Consider the following 23,840-nt stretch of genomic DNA (forward strand, 5'->3'; position numbering starts at 1 on the left):
GAGAAACGTGTTCGGAACAAAACAACGGACAAACTTGGGTCAGTGCGCATGCATCAATGTGCACATCTGCGCCACTCTATAAAGGGCCCTCGCCAGGTCTGCCGTTGTGAGCTGACAAGCGCCGTCCAGACAATGCGCCCTAACGATCGTGTCTGCTATGTATTACATCGCTACGCGCCGCGGAAAGATCTGAAATTTAAAACCGAACGCCGCTTGCCTTTCTCGTCGCAGGCGCCGCGCTCCCAGCCGGAGAGTCCACGTATATCGCACAGCTGCGCCTACGTACATCGCACTGCTGTGACGTCGCTCGTAGTGACAGGTGGCTTCGAGAATTATTCAAGGCGACATCTGTTACTTGCGTAACCTATTGCTTCAATAAACTAATAAAAGTTTAAAGAAATAATATGACACACAAACCGAAAATCTGCGTGTTCTTGTTTTACTTTGCAGTGCAGCAAGAGACATGCGCTCCCATTGTGTCTGCTTGTTCCCATGTCACGGAGTCGCGCGCGCAGACAACGAAAGTATGTGATTTTCAACCGTCTTCCCGTGCGCGATCATTGTCTATGAACAGCTTGTGTCTGCCTAAGTATATCAATGACTTCTACCGCTAGTCAGGTGTTCTCGTGCACAGTGAGCAAAGTGCTGCGCTGCGCGAAATGAGACATAACGCAACAGCTCGCTCGTGGCGCCATCAGCAAGAGAAAAAAAAAATGAAGCGAGGAAAAAGACGAGAGGGAAAAAAATTAAGAAGGGGCCAGTGGCGTATGTGTCTCGCGATCATCGAGCTCCGGTATGGGAGAACGCGGGGAACGTATTTTGCTTGCGGAGCCTAGGTGGCGCAAGTGGAGCGCGCTTCTCTCTTAGCAGTTGCCCTAGCCTCCTGATATCATGTGTTCGCGGCACTGCAATATTTTTATATCGGTTATTATTCAACTAATATGAAAAATTCATGCTGAAAAAACGTTCCCTAGAGGGCATGTAACAACTTCCAGTGCATAACCGAAATTTACTATGTGGCCTGGTGAGGGGCTCTCTAACGAACCTATTTCAATCAGTGAAAAGTCACTGCAAATGCGAGACTGGGTTGGTACAATTTAGAAATGAAACTCTTTGACGCCGACTTGGAGCATTGAGTACTTCCCACTTGGTGTGCACTCACCCGCCGTGGTTGCTCAGTGGCTATGGTGTTGGGCTGCTGAGCACGAGGTCGCGGGATCGAATCCCGGCGACGGCGGCCGCATTTCGATGGGGGCGAAATGCGAAAACACCCGTGTGCTTAGATTTAGGTACACGTTAAAGAACCCCAGGTGGTCAAAATTTCCGGAGTCCTCCACTACGGCGTGCCTCATAATCAGAAAGTGGTTTTGGCACGTAAAACCCCAAATAATATTTTTATTGGTGTGCACTAGTCTTCAATGAATCGCTGTGATGCCAATTTGGGTAGCAAGGTATGTGCCACTGGGAATGAGTCGCTCTACCATGAGAAAAAAGATCCTTTAAATTTGCCGATGTTTGGCGCAATGGAAACGACGTTCCAGACGCTTCTAAAGGACACCAACTCGATGCCATAAGTGCTTGGGATATGTGTAGCTTTTCAATGAGCGTATTTCAGGCCATTAGTTTAGCCAGCTGCGCCATGAATGCACTGCGTGCGTGCCGACCATTACAGAACCTCTTGACAACTTGAGTCACTCTTCAGCTGCCAATAGGTGTGTGGAAAGCAAGGGAACAATTCTCGGCATTCGTCACAGGAGGAATTAGAGGAGTTCGAGAAGCACACGAGAAGTTCCCGGACGCGCCACCAGATGGTGCAGCCCGTGCACAGAGAAGCACGATAGAGGAGCCTGTTTGCCGCATGACTCGTTTCTCAGCGTTCGCACGCTATGGAGCTCCATGTATTTCGGAGAGCATGGCCAGGCATCACGGCGGGGTCCTGAAGGCGTCGCTAACAGGAATCGAGTATTCTTGAGGCGCGAAAGACGTGTCCTTCTGCAGCCCACTCCTCATACGTAACTTTTTTCGACGTTGTGAATACGTAGTGACCTAATGTTAGAGTTAGTGGAGCATTCTTTATAGAAAGAAAACCTGGTTTATTCATAGTTATTCGGTAAAAAAAAATAAACAGTACGGACATTTCGCTTTCCCTATGGCGTCAAGCTGTAAGTCGGAATGTTTACTCAAAACTTGTAACTCTTCTGCTAAATTCAGAATTGTTGGGAAGCGTACTTGGTGTGGTTCGCGAAGGAAGCTCCAGTTTAACAATGTTGAGCCACGGAATCGCTTGGCTGATTGTAGACTTACTGTGCATTGTTAAGAATGGATTTGTGGCAGCGAAGGCGAGAATACGATCAAAATTGGCGGAATCGGATTGTCAGTGCGACGTTTTTCGATTTCGCTGTACGTCAGTCATCCCCCATCCCCTACATCTCGGGACGTTTCATGTATGCTACAGGTTTAAAAAAAAACTATCAACACGTTCAAATGTCGCACTATCACTGTTTCTGTTCAGGATCATGAGAGATTCTATTCACACTAGCAGCATTCTTTATTATACCATAAAAATTGTTTCTGCTCATTGATAAAATCACGTGATCGCAACAATTTACGTTTAATTTTAGAAGGTACGATGTCGTACTTCTTTTACATTCAAGAAAAGAAACAAATTTAATTTTCGTATCGGAATAAAAATATCGCCTAGAGAACCAACAGCTACACATTACCAAAATTTCTATGAATACTTAAAAAAGCACGTTTTACGATGATGAACTGCCTCTATTATTTTGATTTCCTGCACTGCCTAATGTGCACATGATCTTGAATTTCGATAACTGATACCTTATCGGAGCCTTACACATAAATACAATCTATTAGAAAGGCTGGGATGGGGGGCTAATTGGTCAAACATCACTGACTAGACACCCTGCTTAATATTTAGCGAAGCGCTGATTTGGAACAAGAACGAGGTGAAGCGCGAACTCACAGCTGGTTTATTTTAACGTGAATCACTTTTCTCCAAGTGCAACCACTTTATTGCAGGCGGGTAGGCATGCGGTCAGGTGTGTTACCTCACCAATATGGGGTGTCAGATCCTTGTGGTACGTCAGAATATCTCACCGCTTTCGTGAGTCATTTCTATTGATGGCGTTTTTAAGATGCCACACAGGTGGTCGAGTATGTGAAACGGGGTTTATGCACTGGTGCCACAGGATAATTATATTCTCAAAACTTTTTAATCAATTTCTAGGCATATCCACACTATCTATGAGTAAATGATCGAGAAGGTGATCTTTCCACATAAGTCAGGTAACAATCCCACCCCGACTTACAGTCGCACTTTCATGGCTGGTACACGGTTCCTTGAGTATAAATTATTGTTCACCTCAGCACAGCATAAATATCCTAAAAGTGTTGCATGTGATGCGTAACTAGAGATTCTTTCGCCCATAAGTTAGATCAAATTTCAGATTGTCCTTCGTTTGTCGAATGTATTTCTTTCGTCAGACGTTTGACACAGTTTGTCGCAAACATTGTTGCAAAAACAAGCAACCTAAATATCGATCCTAAAAGGCTACGCTTGATGAGCGTTTTTTGTAAATCGCGCTCATCGTCTTATAGCTAATGGCTACAGTTGTCCTTTCAGTGATCTTCATTCTGGCCTAACGAAAGGTTCGGTTCTGGGCCCTCTGATTTTTCTCATGTATATTAACGATTAGCGACCTGCCGACTACTCCGTCCTCTAAGATGCGCTTTCCGTTTGTACTCTATTTCTTAACAAGTAACAAGTGCTTGATCTTGGCTGAATACCTAATGGCTTAACTCTTCGTTACTGTAAGTGAATATTAACAAGTGTAAAATACACATGTGTCCCGGCTGAATCACCACCAATATGGCTACCACCTGAACAACGTTGTTCTAGGAACAATTGTACAAATACCTTTGTGCACACATAACCGCAAACATGTGCCCTCATTATCGGAGGGCACATGTGGATGATACGAGCGTATCGTCCTACGCTTGTCGCCATTCAGTGCCATTCATACCGCTGTATTCACGCAGCTCTCGCTATACCATCTTCAAAATTTCAGAATCGCCATCTCATTACGTCGTGCTGTCCTCATCATAACCCCGTCGTCTTTCAATTGAGATTAGTCCTTCTTCTTCACCCCATAGTCGTTATTGCGCCTTTGTCGTACAGTCGTCCATATGCCCTTATGATCATGGGCAAGCTTAGTAATCCAGACCCATAGCAAAGTGATCCGCTACCGCAGACACTGTATATCGCATACAGCCGAAGCAACGTTGATCCTATAATGATGGTTACATTTTTTTTCTTTACATGACTTTGTCAAAACAGCGTGTTCCCACATTGCATGAGGACAGTAGAATGACGACGAGTGTACTCTAATGATAGCTTGACGATGAAGGCATGACGAGAGGTAAAGAACGATGCCGAAATTACAAGTTCGGAAAGATCACGACGGTTTCAGGACGACGATAGGGAATGAATACAAGACCTCCATGACGCGATGACTACGCTATCACGATAGTTGGACGACAAAGCTGAAATGACGTCGATGCAAAAGGGCACACACCTATGGCCTAGGCTATTAAACAGCCTGCATGCGCCACTGAGTCGGCGCAGATGTCGTGACGACGACGGTTTGACCAGCGTCAGAAGTCTTAGCTGATATAATGAGAATGAGCCGACCACCATGGAATCACGACCACGAGCACTATCCTAGTGGTCAAAGCTAGCTAAAAATTTCGGTTACCCAGTAGGCGCAAGACGATAGACAGATAGATAGATAGATAGCTAGCTAGATAGATAGATAGATAGATAGACAGATAGATAGATAGATAGATAGATAGATAGATAGATAGATAGATAGATAGATAGATAGATAGATAGATAGATAGATAGATAGATAGATAGATAGATAGATAGATAGATAGATAGATAGATAGATAGATAGATAGATAGATAGATAGATAGATAGATAGATAGATAGATAGATAGATAGATAGATAGATAGATAGATAGATAGATAGATAGATAGATAGATAGATAGATAGATAGATAGAGACCAAACAAATAGTTTTATTGTATCCTTCTTCTGTTATACGTAGTTTTTTTGTTCTGCAAATAATTCGCAGGCTGTTACAGAAAATCACCCAGTTGCAAATTCGCGCTTCCCCTTGTCTATCTTCTTGACGCTAACGAGTGCTTGTTACGCCTTAAGCAATGTCTGTCGTTATGATACTGCATTGTTATTTTTAAGTTTATTATAGTGCGATATTTTCTCTTCTTACCATACTGCTAACATCTTTGCATACTCATGTTTGTATAGCATAATATTTATGTTATAGTGTTACCTATCTTCGAGCCCTCCCTGTTATGATACCCGATGGCAGGGAGAGTATATACAATAATGACAAATAAATTAATTAGTAATAAAACTGGCTGACTGGCTTTTCCTCTCGTGACAAACTGGTGGACGTGCTGGGTACGCCTCCATCGTACGCCTACGGGTCCTCAACCAGAAGCTTCCGACGCCAGTGCCTCGGGGACGGCAGAAATCTATCGAAGCAGCCGTCGCCTCCAAGGTCTTCCACCGCAATACAGCCCCCTGGCAACTCCGCGAGGAAGATGTCAACAACTACCGCAAGCCAAACCGAGGGGATCCCAAATGCTGCCGTGCCATGCATTCTCAACGTGCCTCGCACGCCTAACCCGGTCCATGGCGACGCCTTTGAGGACGTTGAAGACTGGTTGGACCATTTCAACCGGGTCGCCGCCTTTAACGACTGGGACGATCGCCGTAAGTTGAAGAACGTCTACTTTTCCCTTTTAGACGCGGCGAGAGTATGGTACGAGAACCACGAAGCCTCATTTACCAACTGGCAGGAGTTTTACCGACTGCTTTGCGAAGCCTTCTGCACTCCCGAAAGGAAAGAAAGAGCCGAACAGGCACTGTCTTCGAGGTTCCAAATGCCAAACGAAACCGTCGCCATGTTCGTCGAAGACATGACGTGATTGTTCCGTTGGGCCGATTCACTAATGCCAGAAGACAAGAAGGTGCGTCTGTTAATGCGAGGCGTAAAAGAACAGCTTTTCGCGGGCCTCGTGCGCAATCCTCCTACAACAGTCTCTCAGTTCGTTCGTGAGGCAACAGTCATGGAACGTATGCTTCGGCAGCGGCTCTCGCAGTATGAACGCCAGACCAGCATGACTGCTGCATGCTCTCTCGTACCTGCAAATGATGACAGGGAGTCCCTTACCGAGTTAATACGACAAATCGTTCGAGAAGAACTGCAGAAGTCCTATGCATCAGCTCTGGCACCTCCCAGTGCCGCGGTTCTTACGGATGTCATTCGGGAAGAAATCGGCAAAGTGGTTCATCCCTCGCCATCAACACGACCCGAACCTCCCACGTTCTCGTACGCGGATGCTCTTCGGGCTTCCGCGCCGTCGACGGGCCGTTTTTCGCAGCCGCCTGCTGGGATTTCTCGACGCTCCCCAAGTCCGATCCACCGCACGAATCCGCAAGCACCTTTTCATCCTGGTCCGCGCAAATCTACAGTATGGTGCGCCCGCGACAACAGTCCGTTGTGCTATCACTGCAGGGAGGCTGGTCACATGTATCGCGACTGCCAGTAACGACGGATTGGTCTGCGGGGATACCATCCGGACGCCCGTTGCCCGCGCTATGGCGAACGCCCGCACGACATCGAACAATACTTAGAAAGTAATCGGCTTCCTCCTGCCCAACAGCGAAGACAGTCACGGTCGCCTTCACCTCGACGGTACGCGTCACCAAACCGTGCTCGATCCGCCTTTGATTCCGCTGGAGTCAACGGTGGAAGCCCGCGCCGGGGAAACTGAAAACGGCGACCTCCAGGGGTGAGGCCGCTGTCATGCGAACCGTCAAATACCCTCCGCCGACGCCATCCCCTAGCGACGTACCGCTGACGCCTTCATTCGAAACTGCAAAACGAACTTCTGCTGCTATTACTGCTTCAATCGATGGTTATCCGGTAACGGCACTTGTCGATACGGGAGCTGACTACTCGGTTATGAGTGCCTCACTGGCCACTCGGCTACGCAAGGTGCTGACAGCGAGGGACGGCCCACTTCTGATTACGGCCGGAGGACACCTCGTATCAGCCATTCGACGATGCACCGCCAGACTTGCAATTTCTACTTCGAGTTTCGTAGCGTCTTTCCTTGTGGTGTCCAAGTGTTCTCGGCTAGTTATACTGGGCATGGATTTTCTCCAGGAGTATGGGGCGATCATTAACCTTCGTGACTTGTTCGTGACTTTTTCTAACTACGTTTCTTCGGATTCGAGTGTGGAGGATGAACATCACCGCGCGGCTTTACGCGTGGTCGATGACTGCGTGACGTTACCGCCTCGAAGTAGCATCTTCGTCCTCGTTGAATGCCCCCAAGAACAACTAGGAATAGGCATTGCCGAAGGTAACCTCACCATATGGCTGGATCGCGAAGTCGGCGTCGCTCGAGGTCTCGTATAGAGCTCCAACATAGGCAAACCACGATTCTAGTTACCAACTTCAGTGGCGAATACAAGCACTTTGCGAGGCATACCACCATGGCTTACTTTGAAACGGTGGCCGATTACAACGCCTGTGCTTCGGTAACGACAATCTCGATTCCGGAACCCAGCGATGTGGACTTGAGCAGTCACATCAACGTCAACCCACAGCTAGACCAAAATGAGAAGCAGAGGCTCCTCAGTCTGCTATCGTCATTTAGCGACTGTTTCGCCACCACGTCGAAGGTTATCCAGACTCCTTTAATCAAACACAGAATCATCACTGAACCGACCGTCCAACCTGTTCGCCAACACGCTTATCGCGTGTCGCAAAGAGAACAGGATGCTATTCGTCATCAAGTTAAACAAATGCTCGACGATGATGTCATTCAACCATCGACAAGTCCTTGGACTTCACCTGTTGTATTAGTTAAATAGAAAGACGGTTCACTACGATTCTGTGTCGATTACCGCAAACTGAACAAGGTCACGAAAAAATACGTTTACCCACTTTCTCGAATTGACGACTCCTTGGATCGCCTGCGACATGCCCGTTACTTTTCTTCAATGGATCTGCGTAGTGGGTACTGGCAAATTGAAGTTGACGAACGGGACCAGGAAAAAACGGCGTTTACAACACCCGACGGTCTCTATCAATTTAAGGTCCTCCCTTTTGGATTGTGTTCCGCTCCGGCCACATTTCAACGCATGATGGACACAGTTTTATCTGACCTCAAGTGGAACTCGTGTTTAGTCTACTTAGACGATGTAGTTGTTTTTTCCACCACGTTTGAACAACACATCCAGCGGCTTGAGGCGGTTCTTCAAGCTATCCGCACCGCCGGACTCTCCCTGAAGCCCGAAAAATGTCACTTTGGCTACGAGGAGCTCAAATTTCTAGGTCATATTGTCAGCAGCACCGGTGTGCGCCCTGACCCTGACAAAGCCATGGCAGTCGCTCTGTTCCCGATACCGAAGACTAAACACGATGTCCACCGATTTTTAGGACTTTGTGCGTATTACCGCCGTTTTGTACCCAATTTTTGTGAAATTGCCGAACCTTTGCAACGACTCATCAAGAACGACGTCACATTTGTTTGGGGCCCGGCACAATCCGACGCCTTCCACGACCTTCAGCAACGTCTATAGACACCACCGATCCTTGGTCAATTTGACACCGAGGCTGACACAGAAGTGCATACTGATGCTAGTAACGTTGGTCTCGGAGCGACACTCGTACATTTTCAAGCTGGTGTTGAGCGCGTTATTGCGTATGCCAGCCGCACATTGTCTGCTGCTGAAAAAAACTGCTCAGCAACTGAAAAAGAATGTCTGACAGTCATATGGGCTATCCAGAAGTTCCGCCCATACCTGTACGGACGCCCCTTCCGTGTCGTCAGCGACCACCACTCTCTCTGCTGGCTGGCGAATCTCAAAGATCCTTCAGGCCGTCTCGCAAGATGGAGCCTTCGGTTGCAGGAATTTGATGTGACCATCGTCTATAAGTCTGGCCAGAAACACACTGACGCCGACTGTCTCTCCCGCGCCCCCGTCGAACCCGCACCACTAGATACTGACGACGATTCGGGTTTTCTTTGTACTCTTCCGTCTTTAAACCTTGCTCAACAGCAACGCCAAGATTCCGAGCTCCAGCCCTTGATTGCATACCTTGAAGGAAGCCGCCCACAAGCCCCACGGCAGTTCGCGCGTCTCTTGTCATCTTTCTGCCTACGTGGCGACATCCTATACAAGCGGAACTTTCACCCTACGGCAACCGCTTTCCTGCTCGTTGTTCCCGCTACTCTCCTCGACGACGTTATACGTGCATGCCACGACGAACCAACGTCCGGGTATCTCGGTTTCATGCGTACTCTCGCGAGGTTCAAGCAGAAGTACTATGGGCGAAAACTCACAAAAACCGTGAAGCAGTACGTCAGAAGTTGTCGAGATTGCCAGCGTCGCAAAGTTCCACCAAAGAAACCAGCCGGTCTGCTTCAGCCTGCCCGACCTCCTTGCTCTCCTTTTGAACAAGTAGGGATGGATTTACTCGGCCCATTTCCCAAGTCTTCGGCTGATAACCGCTGGATCGTCGTCGCCACCGATTACCTCACTCGATACTGCGAAACACAAGCCGTTCAGCGAGCTACTGCTTCATCATCATCATCATCATCATCATCATCAGCCTGGTTACGCCCACTGCAGGGCAAAGGCCTCTCCCATACTTCTCCAACAACCCTGGTCATGTACTAATTGTGGCCATGCCGTGCCTGCAAACTTCTTAATCTCATCCGCCCACCTAACTTTCTGCCGCCCCCTGCTACGCTTCCCTTCCCTTGGGATCCAGTCCGTAACCCTTAATGACCATCGGTTATCTTCCCTCCTCATTACATGTCCTGCCCATGCCCATTTCTTCTTCTTGATTTCAACTAAGATGTCATTAACTCGCGTTTGTTCCCTCACCCAATCTGCTCTTTTCTTATCCCTTAACGTTACACCTATCATTCTTCTTTCCATAGCTCGTTGCGTCGTCCTCAATTTGAGTAGAACCCTTTTCGTAAGCCTCCAGGTTTCTGCCCCGTAGGTGAGTACTGGTAAGACACAGCTATTATATACTTTTCTCTTGAGGGATAATGGCAACCTGCTGTTCATGATCTGAGAATGCCTGCCAAATGCTCCCCAGCCCGTTCTTATTCTTCTGATTATTTCCTTCTCATGATCCGGATCCGCCGTCACAACCTGCCCTAAGTAGATGTATTCCCTTACGACTTCCAGTGCCTCGCTGCCTATTGTAAATTGCTGTTCTCTACCGAGACTGTTAAGCATTACTTTAGTTTTCTGCAGATTAAGTTTTAGACCCACTCTTCTGCTTTGCCTCTCCAGATGTTGCTTCAGATGCTTCAGATGCTTCAACTGCTTCAGATGTTGCTAACTTCTTCATCAAAAATATCGTCCTTCGTCATGGTGCTCCCGCTGTCGTCATCACAGACCGTGGTACGGCCTTCACTGCCCAGTTGGTCCGAGATATCCTGCAGCTGAGCGGGACAACGCACCGTACGGCAACTGCGTATCAACCGCAGACTAACGGTTTAACTGAGCGTCTCAACAAAACGATTGCGGATATGCTTTCCATGTATGTTGCCACGGACCATAAAAATTGGGACGAACTGCTCCCGTATGTGACATTCGCGTACAACACTGCCCTACAAGAAACCACTGGGTTTGCTCCTTTTCGTCTGGTCCACGGACGCGACGTCACCACTATGCTCGACGTGATGCTCCTACCAACTTCGTCGCAGCCTACCGCACCAGATACAGACTCCTTTGTTCAGCGTGCCGAAGCAGCGCGGCACCTTGCGCGGCAACGAATTCTATCCCGACAAAGTCAAGATGCTCGTCGATACAACATATGCCATCGAGACGTCACATGCAACCCGGGAGATCTTGTATGGGTTTGGACCCCTATACGTCAAAGAGGCCGGTCAGAAAAATTATTGCGCCGATACTTTGGACCCTACATAGTTTTGCGTCGTCTAAGTCCTGTCAACTACGAAATTATTCCAGCCGACAGTGCGCACCACTCCCGTAGACCACGTTCCTCTGACATTGTTCACGTTACCAGGATGAAGCCCTACCATTCGAGCTGACTCTCATCCACAAACTTAGTGATGCGGCCCCTGTCGTCTCGTCCGTTGTCTTTCTCATTTCTTTTATTTTTTCCTTGTGGCATTTAACATCTCCCCAACTTTATTTTTTTTGTTCTTTTTTGGAGGGAGGGGTAATGGCACGCGCTAGTTACGCTAGATGTCGAGGAAGAAGAAGCGTGCGTGGTAGCTGCTGCGAAAACGAACTGAAAACGGCCGTTCGCTTAGAACTGACTGACTGGCTTTTCCTCTCGTGACAGTATTAATGTTATAGTGTTACCTATCTTCGAGCCCTCCCTGTTATGATGCCCGATGGCAGGGAGAGTATGTGAAATAATGACAAATAAATTAATTAGTAATAAAACGACGTAGAATAAATATTACTCATATGATACCTGAATAAAACTAGGAATAACCGTGGGAAGGCGGGAAATCGAAATTCCAGACGATGAGCAAAATGAGAACAAGTTGAGAGCGGGAGCCCGCTTTCACCGAATAACACAAGAAATAAGATAAGTATTGTTTACGTCAAAAGAAAGAGACATACCTGTTCTGGTTCTTTTTCTGGTATAGAGTCTTTGCACGTGTTGTAGAGCCTGCATGCGAAAAACAGGAGCTGCGAAGAGAGTGGTTAAAAATCGCAAGTTTTCTTTTATGACACACACACATCGACAGCACACTTTTTTTTACTTTTGACCGCTTTCGCAGCCATCATTTGTTCATAGTATAAAAGTGGCAAAATATTGCACCAATGTTGGCTGTAATCCATAAATGTAACAGGAGAGTGTGCTTTAATTTTTAGTTCAAAGAATATACGGTACTCATGACTTGACGGACAAGCACTTCACCGTTTGGCCTATGATATCAAGCTACAGAAACGTCACCGTTGATCAATGTGGTGATGTTGGTTAATTAGCATTGACTTCCATAAGGTTCACCTTGGGCTATGATACCTACCGTCACCAACCTATGTTTCATTTCCTCGCAGCCAAATTCAAGCGAACTACGGGCTTTTGTGCATTTCACCTCTGCTGGAGTGCGGCTGCCTGAACTTGCAAAACCGGCACTTGGCTTGGTGAGATCATCATCGTGTTTGGTAAGCTGAGTAGACGCCAGGGTGAAACGGTGAACGCAGATGCGGCCTTAACGTGGGATAGGCCACGAAATTCGCATGTACGAATCTTCCGTAGCGAAGTTTTCAATTATGAATTGGGCTATGTTGGAGGCCACCGTTTCTTTCTGCATTTATTTTTCGTGGCGGCCTTCATACCTTTCTGTGCCCTCAATACAGTTTCCTACAATAATTACTAGTGGGATGTCAGACGTTTTGATCGTTCAGCTGCCATGGGAACAATGGATAGCACTTCTATTTGTCTCACCTTCGTGGCTGCAGCTTCAGATGTTCCTGTCGCTCTGTTAATTATGCACTCTAAATGCATTCCTTGGCAGAAATTTAGAAGCAAAGTATACATCTCTAAACGCACGGGTCCCCCCTCTATAAGTATTCAAATGGAAACGCGCCAATCATTTCGACGCGTTAGCTTACCCTCAGTACACTCTTAACGCCGTGCTATGCCGCTTGTCGACACATGCGTCAGTGGCAAAAATTGCTTCTGTGTACAAGCTCTGTTTTAAGAGTCCTGCATTTGAATCCATACGAGGGAGAATTTAGGAATGTTTACTTATATTGTTCTAATGCAATATTCACTTCACAATGATCCGTTTGCAAAGTCACGAAGCCATTCGAAGCCAGGACGAAGTATAGGCAAATCCATGCACTAACCATCACTCGAATGCAGGCTGAACCGCCCTGCTTGCAGCTCCAGCAGACAGTAAGGCGAATTTTTCTTCTAGTGTTTATTACATGAAACACTATGGTGCCCACGACAGGGATTCTGCACAAAGGTACCGCGAGGATTTGTCATCAGTATGGCGCGCCACGAAATTGTTGACTAGCACATAAGACGGTATACCGGATGCCATGGCAACAGGTAGGGAGCCTATGCCTGACATTGAAACCGCATCTGTAACCGTCTGCAGCGGGGCCACACACCATCCCGATGGACGAGCGGCTTATGCTGGCCTTGCCGTGACGCCATTCCGTCTTTTTTTTTCATTTCACTGATTAGTATCCCAAATAGAAACATTTGGCCGCTTAGTAATATTAACATTGCCATTCCTTTGAAAGTGCAGTGAAGGGCCTAGTGCAGTTGTGCTTGCCGGCAATGTAGCAGACTCCCGAAAATGACAGCTTTCGAAGAAGACTGTGCCATGATTGGTCGTCAGGACATACCCTCAACTACAGACGCATGATGTGTAATCACGCTAACAATTGATCACACTTCTTGCTTTCATTGTAGTTTATTCCAAGCCTTGCTTCATTTTCACTATCATACGACGCCGTGAGCTAGGTTCGCTGCTACCTCGGTTGCACCCTTACCTAATTGTAAGATCTTTTCGAGTGAGAAGTCGCGCGCGGCCGGCACAGCTGAGGGAATTCCACCCCTGGTCTATATTGTCTTGCCTCAATGGTTGGCGTCCTTGTGAGAATGTAAGTTTGTATTGGGGGCGCCTACATACCTTTGCTGTTCTCAAGGTTTCACGCGCGAACAAAAACACACTCGCACACTGGACGGTGCCCTATGTAAACACTATAATAACAGGTCCGCCACAACTTCAGGAAGAACTCCGCCGTAGTGTGCTTTTGCGAATATATTACTGGCACAAAAGAAAGGTGCGTTTTACCTTATATTAGCTACAGCTTGTGCTGTAGTGCTCGCTATCTCTCTGTTATATGAGCAAATAAGCAGGGCCCATAGTCTCCCGCCAACGGGAGATTAGCCGATCTTAGGGCCACAACAAGAATAACGTGCACACACACGCACACACACACACACACACACACACACACACACACGCACATTTGTTTATATATATATATATATATATATATATATATATATATATATATATATATATATATATATATATATAAACAAATATAAGCAAAGCGTCGAATCACTGGATGCTGTAGTGAATCACGAAAAGTAATAGAAGGACGTATGATAATTTGGCAACCTGAAACACTACAACACTATATTTTCTGGTTTCACACATAGTTACCTACAAAAGTGGGCAAAATGCATGCATCTTTGGGATAACACAAGCAGAATTACGAAATAACGATAAACTCGTAACACACAAAAAAACTAAGACAAGTCTTCAATGTTTCGCGAATAGGTAGCTTCACGCTCAGCTGGCTCATAAAACAGTTTGCTATGGCAATCTAGGGAAAAAACGTGGAAGACGAGAGATGGAAATTCAAGGCAGTGAGCAAAAGGAGAAGACGGTAAAAGCACAGGTAATGTTTTGATAAATGGACATTTTTTTTTCCAGGCGACATATGAGTTCCTCGGCCCAGTATATATGCGCAGGGTTCTTCTAAAAGGAAGGTGGGGATAAGGCTGGTGTATAAGGCAACGACCGAAGGTGTGTTAGCGGCGAGTGTGTAGAAATTGAAATACAGGTGCGCTATTCAACTTCGGTGGAGGAATGTGAGGAAGCGCCGTGTGAGCCGACCGCGAGGTTTTTTCCTTGAAGGGGGCGAGACAATTGGGGGAGGGGGTTATCTGCTCCGCTGGAGGTCAGTGACCTATCGCGTCTCTGAAAGCGAGGAAAAAAGAAGCGCAGAAAATGGTGTTCGTGGAAGAAAAATTACTCAAATAAAATAAAGATATAAATAAATATATAAAGGGAGGAAAGAAAACGAAACATTAAGCAACTCAATGATAACTAAGTGCGATGGCCTATAGCTTGAAATTTAGCATAGATATTGCTGGCTATCCGTAGGATTCCAGTAAATGTCGTCTTCAGTTTTCCATTTTCTATCTAGACCATCGTGTCGGCGAAGCTGACTTGTCTAGAAGAGTGGTGAGCAATCAATTGATTACTTGGTTGAAAGCAGTTGAAATGGTTAATTAGGTCAGTTAAAGCGCTTGTGTTGTGCTCCGATATTTTAAATATGTTGTCAATGTAACGCAGATAGGTGTGCGGTTTTAAAGGATGTGAGTTTATCTGGTTTCCTTCAAGCTGTCCCTTGAAAATGTTGGTAACGTGGCAGCGAATGATCTTCCAATGATAGCGCCGAAAGTTTGCAGGTAATGAGTAGTATCAAATTCGAAGTACACTTGTGGAACCGTTGGCTCCCACTTTTACCTTGCTCTCGTTTTGCTCATTCTACTGTGGCAAGAATTTTAACCGTAGAAGGGTGGCGACCATCATATGCAATGCCTCGGGAAAATGCATGCTGCCGTACGACAATATCCGATTTTCTCTTTTTGACCATACCACATCAAGCAATAAATTGCAATTAAATTTTATCGAAAATTTGACAGGTGTAATTGCCTCAGAGAAGACACTACTTGAAATGAAGTGAACTCGAATGCTTGTCAAATGTTGCCGCACTGCCAAGTTTACCTGCGCAAAGGAGGGAGGTGGCTTACCCCTCCCTGGCTTTAAGTTGTGAAGGGTTCCACTTACCTTGCCAAGTTTCTCAGAGGGAATCATTTTGGCAGCTGCCAATATTTCTTTTGAGCATGACCGCATTGCTTGGCCAAAGAGAGCCTTTGCTCGAAAGAGACGAGGCCCAAATGCTGATCAGGAATAAGGATAATGGGAGTCATCGGCAATGCGGCATAAATATAAAGAAATGCACACTGCGCACAAAAAACAGCATTCATCGTATTTGTTCTTTTCTTCTGGTACACACAGTCGAGACGTTTGGTAAACAACATTACAAGAATTTTTAAAAGTTCTCAGTTTTCCGCTTCAGGTAATTATCAAAGGTGCCTTAGAGAAAATGTCTTATCGCCATTTCACGCAGTGAATACAAAAAAATTAAACGCTGTATGTTTCCTTGGCGATATTATGAAATATGAGTTATGATTGTGAAATATACGAGTAATGCGTCACTTGTCTCATCTGGCTGAATGTTGTTCGTTAAGAACATTTTAAACGTGAAGACCTGCTGCACTTGCGTCCAAAGCATATGAAGTAAGATTCTTCTTTGAGAGAAAGTGAAAGCTGGGACATGGTGACCGGACGTTAGCAATTCGTAGTTTTGAGGCTAAAGCATCAAATGGCCCGTTGAGCGAAAAAGCCGCAGTCTGCAGCACCGAAACGGCATCTAAATTTCCGTTGGCTGCCGCGCCACGTCAGCGGGCGCCTCAACGGAGCAGAGCAGGGCGAATGAGAACACGTATTGACGCAACGGCGCGCCATTCGTTACGTGAGGGATTCGCCGCGACGCCACATCAGCCTCACTCTTGAAGGCCTATGTTATTCGCGCCTACCTTGTACGCTCAAGCTCTCGCCTGGGTAATCGCTAACTTCACCTGGGTAATCGCTATAAAATTTAATGCATGAAATCAATAAATTCCAAAGGAAACGAGTGGACAGCAGAAAGTTTTGAACCTACGACGCCACGCTAAGAATCCTGGAATGAATTGGATTGGAGAAACTTTATTTATGCCTGCAGATGGGCGCTCGCGCGCCCCGACGAGGGCCTACGTCATCCTCGAAGTTGCCGTTACTCGGCGCGGGTCTCCGCTCACCGTTGCCGGCTCGCTGGGTCCGTGCCTTTCGAGCGCCTCAAGGACCTGCTGGACGGCCCAGCTAAGAATCCTGGTGTCTTATCCACTAGGCTAAACTAGCGCCTCCTAGATCGCGAGCCTGGGCACTCTGCTTTGTGACATCACGCTTCTTGGATAGAAATTTGCATTGCCGAGCAGCGGATGACAAACGCGGTGACGCCAAAAAAACCCCGGCTTACTAGCGACCGTGCCCATTACATTCTCTGGCAATCGAGCAAGGTAGCGTAGCGTAACGTATCGAAGTGCACCGACCTTGTGCTATCTGGCCAAGAGTCTTAGTGCGCTCGCTTGCCCGCGAGGGACTGATTAGTAGGAGGACCCCTCGCGGGCATTCTATGGGATATTAATGCTTTCACATTCACTACACATAAGTGCCCAGGTCTCATGGAAGTTTTCGTTCTTGAGCAATTCAAGAAATTGCCAAATCAAGATTCCAGTAGCGCCCTGCATGCGCTAAAAATGCAGGGTTAGTAACGAGAACATAATTTCTCGCTTTCAGCGAAGGCAATACAAGCCGGACTATTATGTCAAGAGGTATATTAACGATAGTATCGGAATGTCCCGAGGCGTTTCACCAGACTGGCATGAGTCGACGGATGCGGCTCGCTACAGTGGGCTTTCGTTAAAACTGCATCTTTCAAGTATACAACAGTTGTTGTAAAGATGTAAACAACATCTAACAGATGTTACAAACAGACGTAAACAAAAACAGTGTTGGCAAGGCTTCCTTGACATCTTGCAACATACATCTTTGTTTCAAGCATAGTAATAGTGGACATCATAATAACGGAGTACACCAGCGTCACTCTATGCACTGCCCAAAATAATAAATATTCAGCTTTGCGTCTAGGGGTATTATGTACGACTCAGTGCGACGCTTTTAAAATGCTAAAACTCCATGCTACACAATGATAAATTTAACTCAGATTTAGCAAAAAACAAGCAATCATTCGCTGAACAAGGGAAAGAAACTTTTTTTGTTGCAGATCGCACCAGTGGAGCTCACACCAGTCTTTTACTCTTTCAGTTCCTCGATTAGCTTAGCAGACGGTCAGCCTCGCTAATTGGTTGTCGATAAATGAGAATCTCATATTTTCCTATGTGGAGTAAGCACACATGATTTATTTTCCCTTGCTTATTTGAATTTTTTTGTTATTGCGGATTACGTGCATTCGTGAAAATGTATGCACACGTAGCAGTGAAGTTGTATTGAATTGGTGTACACAAAGATTTATTTACAACAGATTAGCATGACCATTTTTCTTGACATATCGTTCATATACGGTTGAATGAATGCGTTTTATGCCTCAACAGTTATCGACCCCACACAAGGTGTAATCAGCAATATCACCAATAAGCATGTTCCAATAAAAATTTATTAACGACGTTATGTTATTTTGTTGTTGTGTAGTTATTGATTGTATGATCGGTATTTTCCCAGAAGAAAAAGGAAAAGTACCTATCGAGAAAAGGGTCAGACAAGGGAGCACATTTTCTTCAATGCTATTCCCTGCATGCTAAGAAGTATTCGAGCTGTAAGACAACGGATGATTCGGATTGAGGATCAATGATGAATTTGTCAACAACCTAGGCTACGCGGATTAGCTTGTCCGGTTAAGAAATGATAGGGATACATTCCGACAAATGATTAAGGACCCTAACTACAAAAGCGGACAGTCATGGTTGAAGAATAATATTCGGAAGACAAAAGTGATGTTCATTGGCGTTGTAAGAGAACAGGGGTTCGTAGCCATCATTAAACATCTAGAGTGTGTGCAGCAATAGGTTTATGGAGCTCTATTGCCCAGAAGGCATCCTTATCACGCGAAGAAAATGCATAAAGAATTGAAGTGGCTTGGAGCACATAGGACAGGCTCTACCAAATCATGGCCAGGAGCTTGCCACTATTATTGAAACAAATAATGTGCCCTCAATGCATTCTACTGGCACTAACATATGCGATAGAAACTGGAGGTTTGCCAAGAAGCTTGAGAACAAGTTAAGGAGCGTCGGATTGTGAATAAGAATTTTACTCTGCCTCTCTCTCTCATGATTTCGAACGTATACTATGCGCACACCATTCTCCATGTGTTAAAATGAATCTGCGAACTTCCTGTTGCACGTTCCTTTGTGCGGGCTAAAAATACCACGCTAAGAAATAAATTTACGAGCCCTGAATTTTCCGTAAATCCTCATGGAAGCCTGAAAGAAGCTTAGCCACTAAGTTTGATATAACTAACTGCTACATACATTGCGGAAATTTCCCACAGACTTCGAACACAATTTTAATTAATCCACGCAGCTCGTGCTATTTAGTGACAGCCAACAGATACACACCTGTTTCGCACGCGCACATTTTTTTCTTTTTTTTTCTTGTTGTACTGGTTTTTCTTTAGCATTTCCAAGCATGCCATCATTCATTGAGACGATGGACGCGGCTCTTATAAAACTGCTATGCTGCACGTGCTTCAATTATCTATCAATGTGTGTGTACGTTATTGTGGAGCTTTTGGACAGGCGCCGTGAATTTAGGCCCAGAAGCAGAACAGCGCGGGCATTAGCGCTATGATGGCGCTTTTACTGCAGGACCAGCTTTGAACTATATTTTCTGCCACTTTGTAGGAGGGGGGATGGACACAGTCAGATTGATGTGTGATTGCATTGCTCTCGCTTTGCTGAAACAGTGCGGTACACGTCTGTTCTGCCTTTGAAGGTCTGTTTATCATTTCCGCTTTGCATTATATTCGAACACAATTATACCTTTTTGCTTAACGTGCGTTTTCTTTCTTAACCTACACGTTGGCCATATCATGCGGGTTGCATGAGAGGAAGTGACTGAATGATGAAATCATTATAACGGCAGATAATTGGTAAGTGGCACACTGCATAGTACAACTTGTAACCGAAGCATTGCCAACAATATGACTCCCACCCCTTGGTGCTCGAACTGTAGGCTCTCACAAAATCGGCAAGCGTGCATGGACGATGCTGCGCATCGGCCGTTCTTCTAATACTTCCGAATATTTTCTCAGGATGCGAGTAAAGTTCAGTTTTGCAACGAGCAGTTTCGCATTTTTCCATCTCCCAAGTCTACGATGTGTCATTCTGTTGCTTCTCTTTGTGCTGACTGATGCTCAGGTATCGCCGCGTTCTAGAAGGATACCACGGCCCGGTGGGTGCGCTTTCCTCTTTTTTCTGATTTATCTTTCCAAGGCATGATAAGCGTCGAGACAGGAAAGTGCGTGCTGAGTCGCAGCCTACTTCCAGCCCCTGTCGGGCTACCGTCTTATCGAGTAGTCGGGTTGTAAAGGCTGTATACTTGTATAGTTATTTTTTGGACGCGACTAATATTCATTTATCCAATTTTTTTTCCGCAGGAACAACTCGCCCGAGGCATTCAGAAACAAGCTCAGCGCGAGCTATTTCGTGGTTTCTTTTCTCTACCGACATTGTCGTTCTTTCAATGTTTCGTAGCAATAAAGTGATATTATCCAGTAATCTGCGTCTTTCTTTTAGACGAGTGAAAGAAGGCAAGAAAAACAAAGCAAGATGATTTGTTTCACCTCAAAATACCTCCACTCAAGCTTCAATAGAGCCTTCAAGCAATATACAGAGCAGTTTGTGCCCGTGTAGGCTTTATTTGGCTTGTATACCCACTGACCTTATCGTTTCTCTTCCATTTACTTACTAGTAAAATGGTTCTTATGGTGCGCGATCGGAGATCTTTGTTCGATAGGCGTTCTTTTCGCTTGCTGCAACGTCACAAAGTGGCAGTATGCAAAATTTCTGAGAACGGGGTGGAGAGAGCAGCCAATCGGCAAGCGATGAACTCCCCGGAAGTTTACTTGCCTCGTTTGCCGTCTCCTTGCAGGCAGTATACTACAAAACGAAATGTTTCTCGTCTTTCAATGAATGAAATCATTATCTAAAGATTAACTTCTTTCTTCCCAAGCTTAAACACGTTTTCAAATAGTAGTACGTGTGACTACTACCATTTATAACTATTAGTTTCTCTGTGTCGTCCCTAGGTGGTGTCGCGCACAGCGAGAAGAAAAAATTACCGACGATTACGTTACTTCCTAATGCGAAATTTGAGCGCAGCAAATAAGCTGTTTCACCTTTTCGATACATTGAGGCAAAGAAATCGAGCAACACATGTATGCGCTATCACAGAATTTTTTTTTATTTTTCACACGTATTCCTTTAACAAAGACTCCACTAACAGTTCTTGACAGTCATGAAGGAAGCTTTGTGGTCGGAGAAATAGACTGATATATGTTCGACTTGGTACACCAATGCTTGATTCTCAAAGACGTTCTCGGCGGCGGCGATGAGCTTCTGCTTCAGCCTCGCTTACTGCTGGTTGCTCTCGACGGCGGCGATGAGCCTCCGCTTCGGCGGCGCGAACTGCAGGGTCTTCTCGGCGGCGGCGATGAGCTTCTGCTTCAGCCTCGCTTACTGCTGGTTGCTCTCGACGGCGGCGATGAGCCTCCGCTTCGGCGGCGTGAACGGCAGGGTCTTCTCGGCGGCGGCGCTTAGCCTCTGCTTCGGCGACGCGTACTCCTGGATCATCTCGACGGCGGCGGCGGTAAGCTTCTGCTTCGGCGGCACGCACCTCTGAATTCTGACGGCGACGGCGCTGGGCCTCTGCTCTGGCAGCTCGTTTAGCAGCAGCAGCAGCAGCAGCAGCAGACGGAGGACTTCCATCGGTCGTCTCGCTCATGGCTCAGAAAGAACTGGCAGATAATTTCGCAGTGGCGAACGGCAGCGGCAATTTCGGCTCGGGCGGTGCACATATACAGATCCGCCGCCACCGATCTGGCTCTCTGATTGCCACCGCACAGGGCGAACGGCAGCGGCAATTTCGGCTCGGGCGGTGCACATATACAGATCCGCCGCCACCGATCTGGCTCTCTGATTGCCACCGCACAGGGGTTGCATTGGAGGAGGAGCGAAGAAAGGAATTAAGTTCGAGCCGGCGCTTTGACAACCGGAGACTCGCAGGAAGAGGGGGGAGGGGGGCGGCGTGTACACCCAGCGGCAAACGATGGGGGCAGAAGCGCGCGCAGCAAGCGGACAACACGATAAAGGGAGGAGGGAAGAGATAGCAGCGACTGACTGATGCCGCTGACGCCGATAGTGAGTCAACCCCAGCTGCGGAGTTGGTTTCAGGGACAACGCCGCCGATGCCGACACAAACAATAGATACCCTCGCTTCCGCAGCGCTAAGAACCAGGTCTAGCCGTGGGAAGGTGGTCACGTATTCGTCGACGTGCCGGGGCCTACGTGAAATAACCGGCGCGTCGGCAACTGAAGAGCACCCTATCCGCCACACAAGAACAGGGGGGGGGGGACCCTTTCCTCCTCTTTCTGCATGGCGGCGACGGTGTTCTATGCAGTCACGTTATCTTGACTCTCTAGCGGCGTCAGCGGCATCCAGCGGTATCAGTCGGTCGCTGCTAGCGCTGGGGGGATGAAAGGGGGGCGGAGCTGGTTACGAGGCCGACGACAACGCCGACGACGACGCGAAACCCAGGAACGGACGCCAAAGAGCTGCGCTCTAAAAAGAAACGACGGGAACAGAGGCCCACTGTTCAAGAGGCAGTGACAACATTCCAGTGGTTCACTGGCACCGATGATGGGGTCGATTTCGCAGTACAACCAACGCACTATTTGTTTCGATAACCGAAAACGACGCCGGCATTCGCTTTGTGCCAGTTCTTCAAACGCGTTTCGCACCGCCACCTTCTTTCCTTCGTCCTCGAGCAACGCCAGCGCAACAACCTAAGTTCCCAACGCAAGCGCCAGTTTCCCGAATTAAACTATGGATTGGATCCGAACACCCATTCCGCAGTCGCAGCCGCCGGTTGGATCCAATCCAATCCACCAGACAGGCCATGCGAAGCCGGTCTCGTAAAGGCCGACCCACACGACGGACCAAGTCTGCGGGCCGATCGGTCACGTGATGCGACGTTACGGCCCGCCGCGGTACGGTCCGGCGCAGAGCACATCCACAGGGCGGACCGCCATAGCAGACGGCAGAGCACACAAACCAGCTACCCTCTCGGCCAGAGTGTTATCATTATCATTCAGGCTCGGGTCCCACAAAGCCGGGAACTGCTCATCGAGGAATGGAAAAAAAAAACTCCTCGTCGCTCCAAGAAGACATGGTGTTTAAAAATACATCTGCTGCCCGCACGGGTAGGCGGAACGGCGGAAATGAAACGACTGGCTCTTGCTGAGCCGAAAGCTAGATTGGATTAGGCTGAAGACACTCTTTTGCCGGAAAACATTGGTTAGCTACACCAAAATCGCTGCGGTTTTGATGCGGTACGCCGCCAAAACTGAAGCGGGAAAAGCCGCGGCGATATGTTGGACCGCGAGGGCCGCGGTCTTGCGCGGGCCAGCGGCGGTCCGCACGAGCTGGTGACGTCCTATCATGTGATGCGCGGACCGCGGTCCAAAATAACAATTTCGTCCGTCGTGTGGATCGGCCTTAAGAGGAAGCTTTAGCTCGGGCCCAACTCCGACGCGGCCTATTCAAATACATGTAAAAACGCAAAAACGTTTTTCTGAGATAACCCCTGGACCGATTTTAATGAAATGTGTTGCATTTGAAAGATAAAGTCAAATTCTAGTGACTGTTGGAAGCAGAATTTTGCTTTAGGGTTTGAATTTTGTTAAAAAAGATTTTCAAAAATTCAGAAGTTTGAAAAAAATAGAAGCACGAAGTTTACAAACAAATAGCTCTGCACCAAAACAGATATCGCGGTTCTCTAAGGGGCATCCATTAGATCATTCAAAGCGGACAAATTTTATATGTTATTTTACATCTTACGTGAATTTGTTGCGTTGTTTATGACGGTTCTGCAAAATTTGTAACTACATAATAATCAATTTTTTGAGATTCATGTGTAAGATATCAAATTTGTCCGCTTTAGATGTGCTATTAGTACAATTCACGGAATTTCGATATAATTTTTTCTTGCTGA

General features: G+C 46.8%; 1 protein-coding gene across 1 annotated transcript in view; it reads right to left on the reverse strand.

The window, feature by feature from the left end:
* The window catches only part of LOC135897305 (uncharacterized), a 70,361-nt gene that overhangs the window by 42,683 nt on the left and 3,838 nt on the right, over nucleotides 1–23,840 (reverse strand). The window contains exons 3-4 of the mRNA XM_070527218.1: nucleotides 15,737–15,849; nucleotides 11,745–11,813 (exon numbers count right to left, since the gene is read on the reverse strand). Coding sequence (XP_070383319.1) covers nucleotides 11,745–11,813; nucleotides 15,737–15,849 — 182 coding nt within the window. The remainder of the gene's footprint in view (nucleotides 1–11,744; nucleotides 11,814–15,736; nucleotides 15,850–23,840) is intronic.

Source organism: Dermacentor albipictus, chromosome 10 (assembly GCF_038994185.2).
Source record: "Dermacentor albipictus isolate Rhodes 1998 colony chromosome 10, USDA_Dalb.pri_finalv2, whole genome shotgun sequence".
Classification (NCBI taxonomy): domain Eukaryota; kingdom Metazoa; phylum Arthropoda; class Arachnida; order Ixodida; family Ixodidae; genus Dermacentor; species Dermacentor albipictus.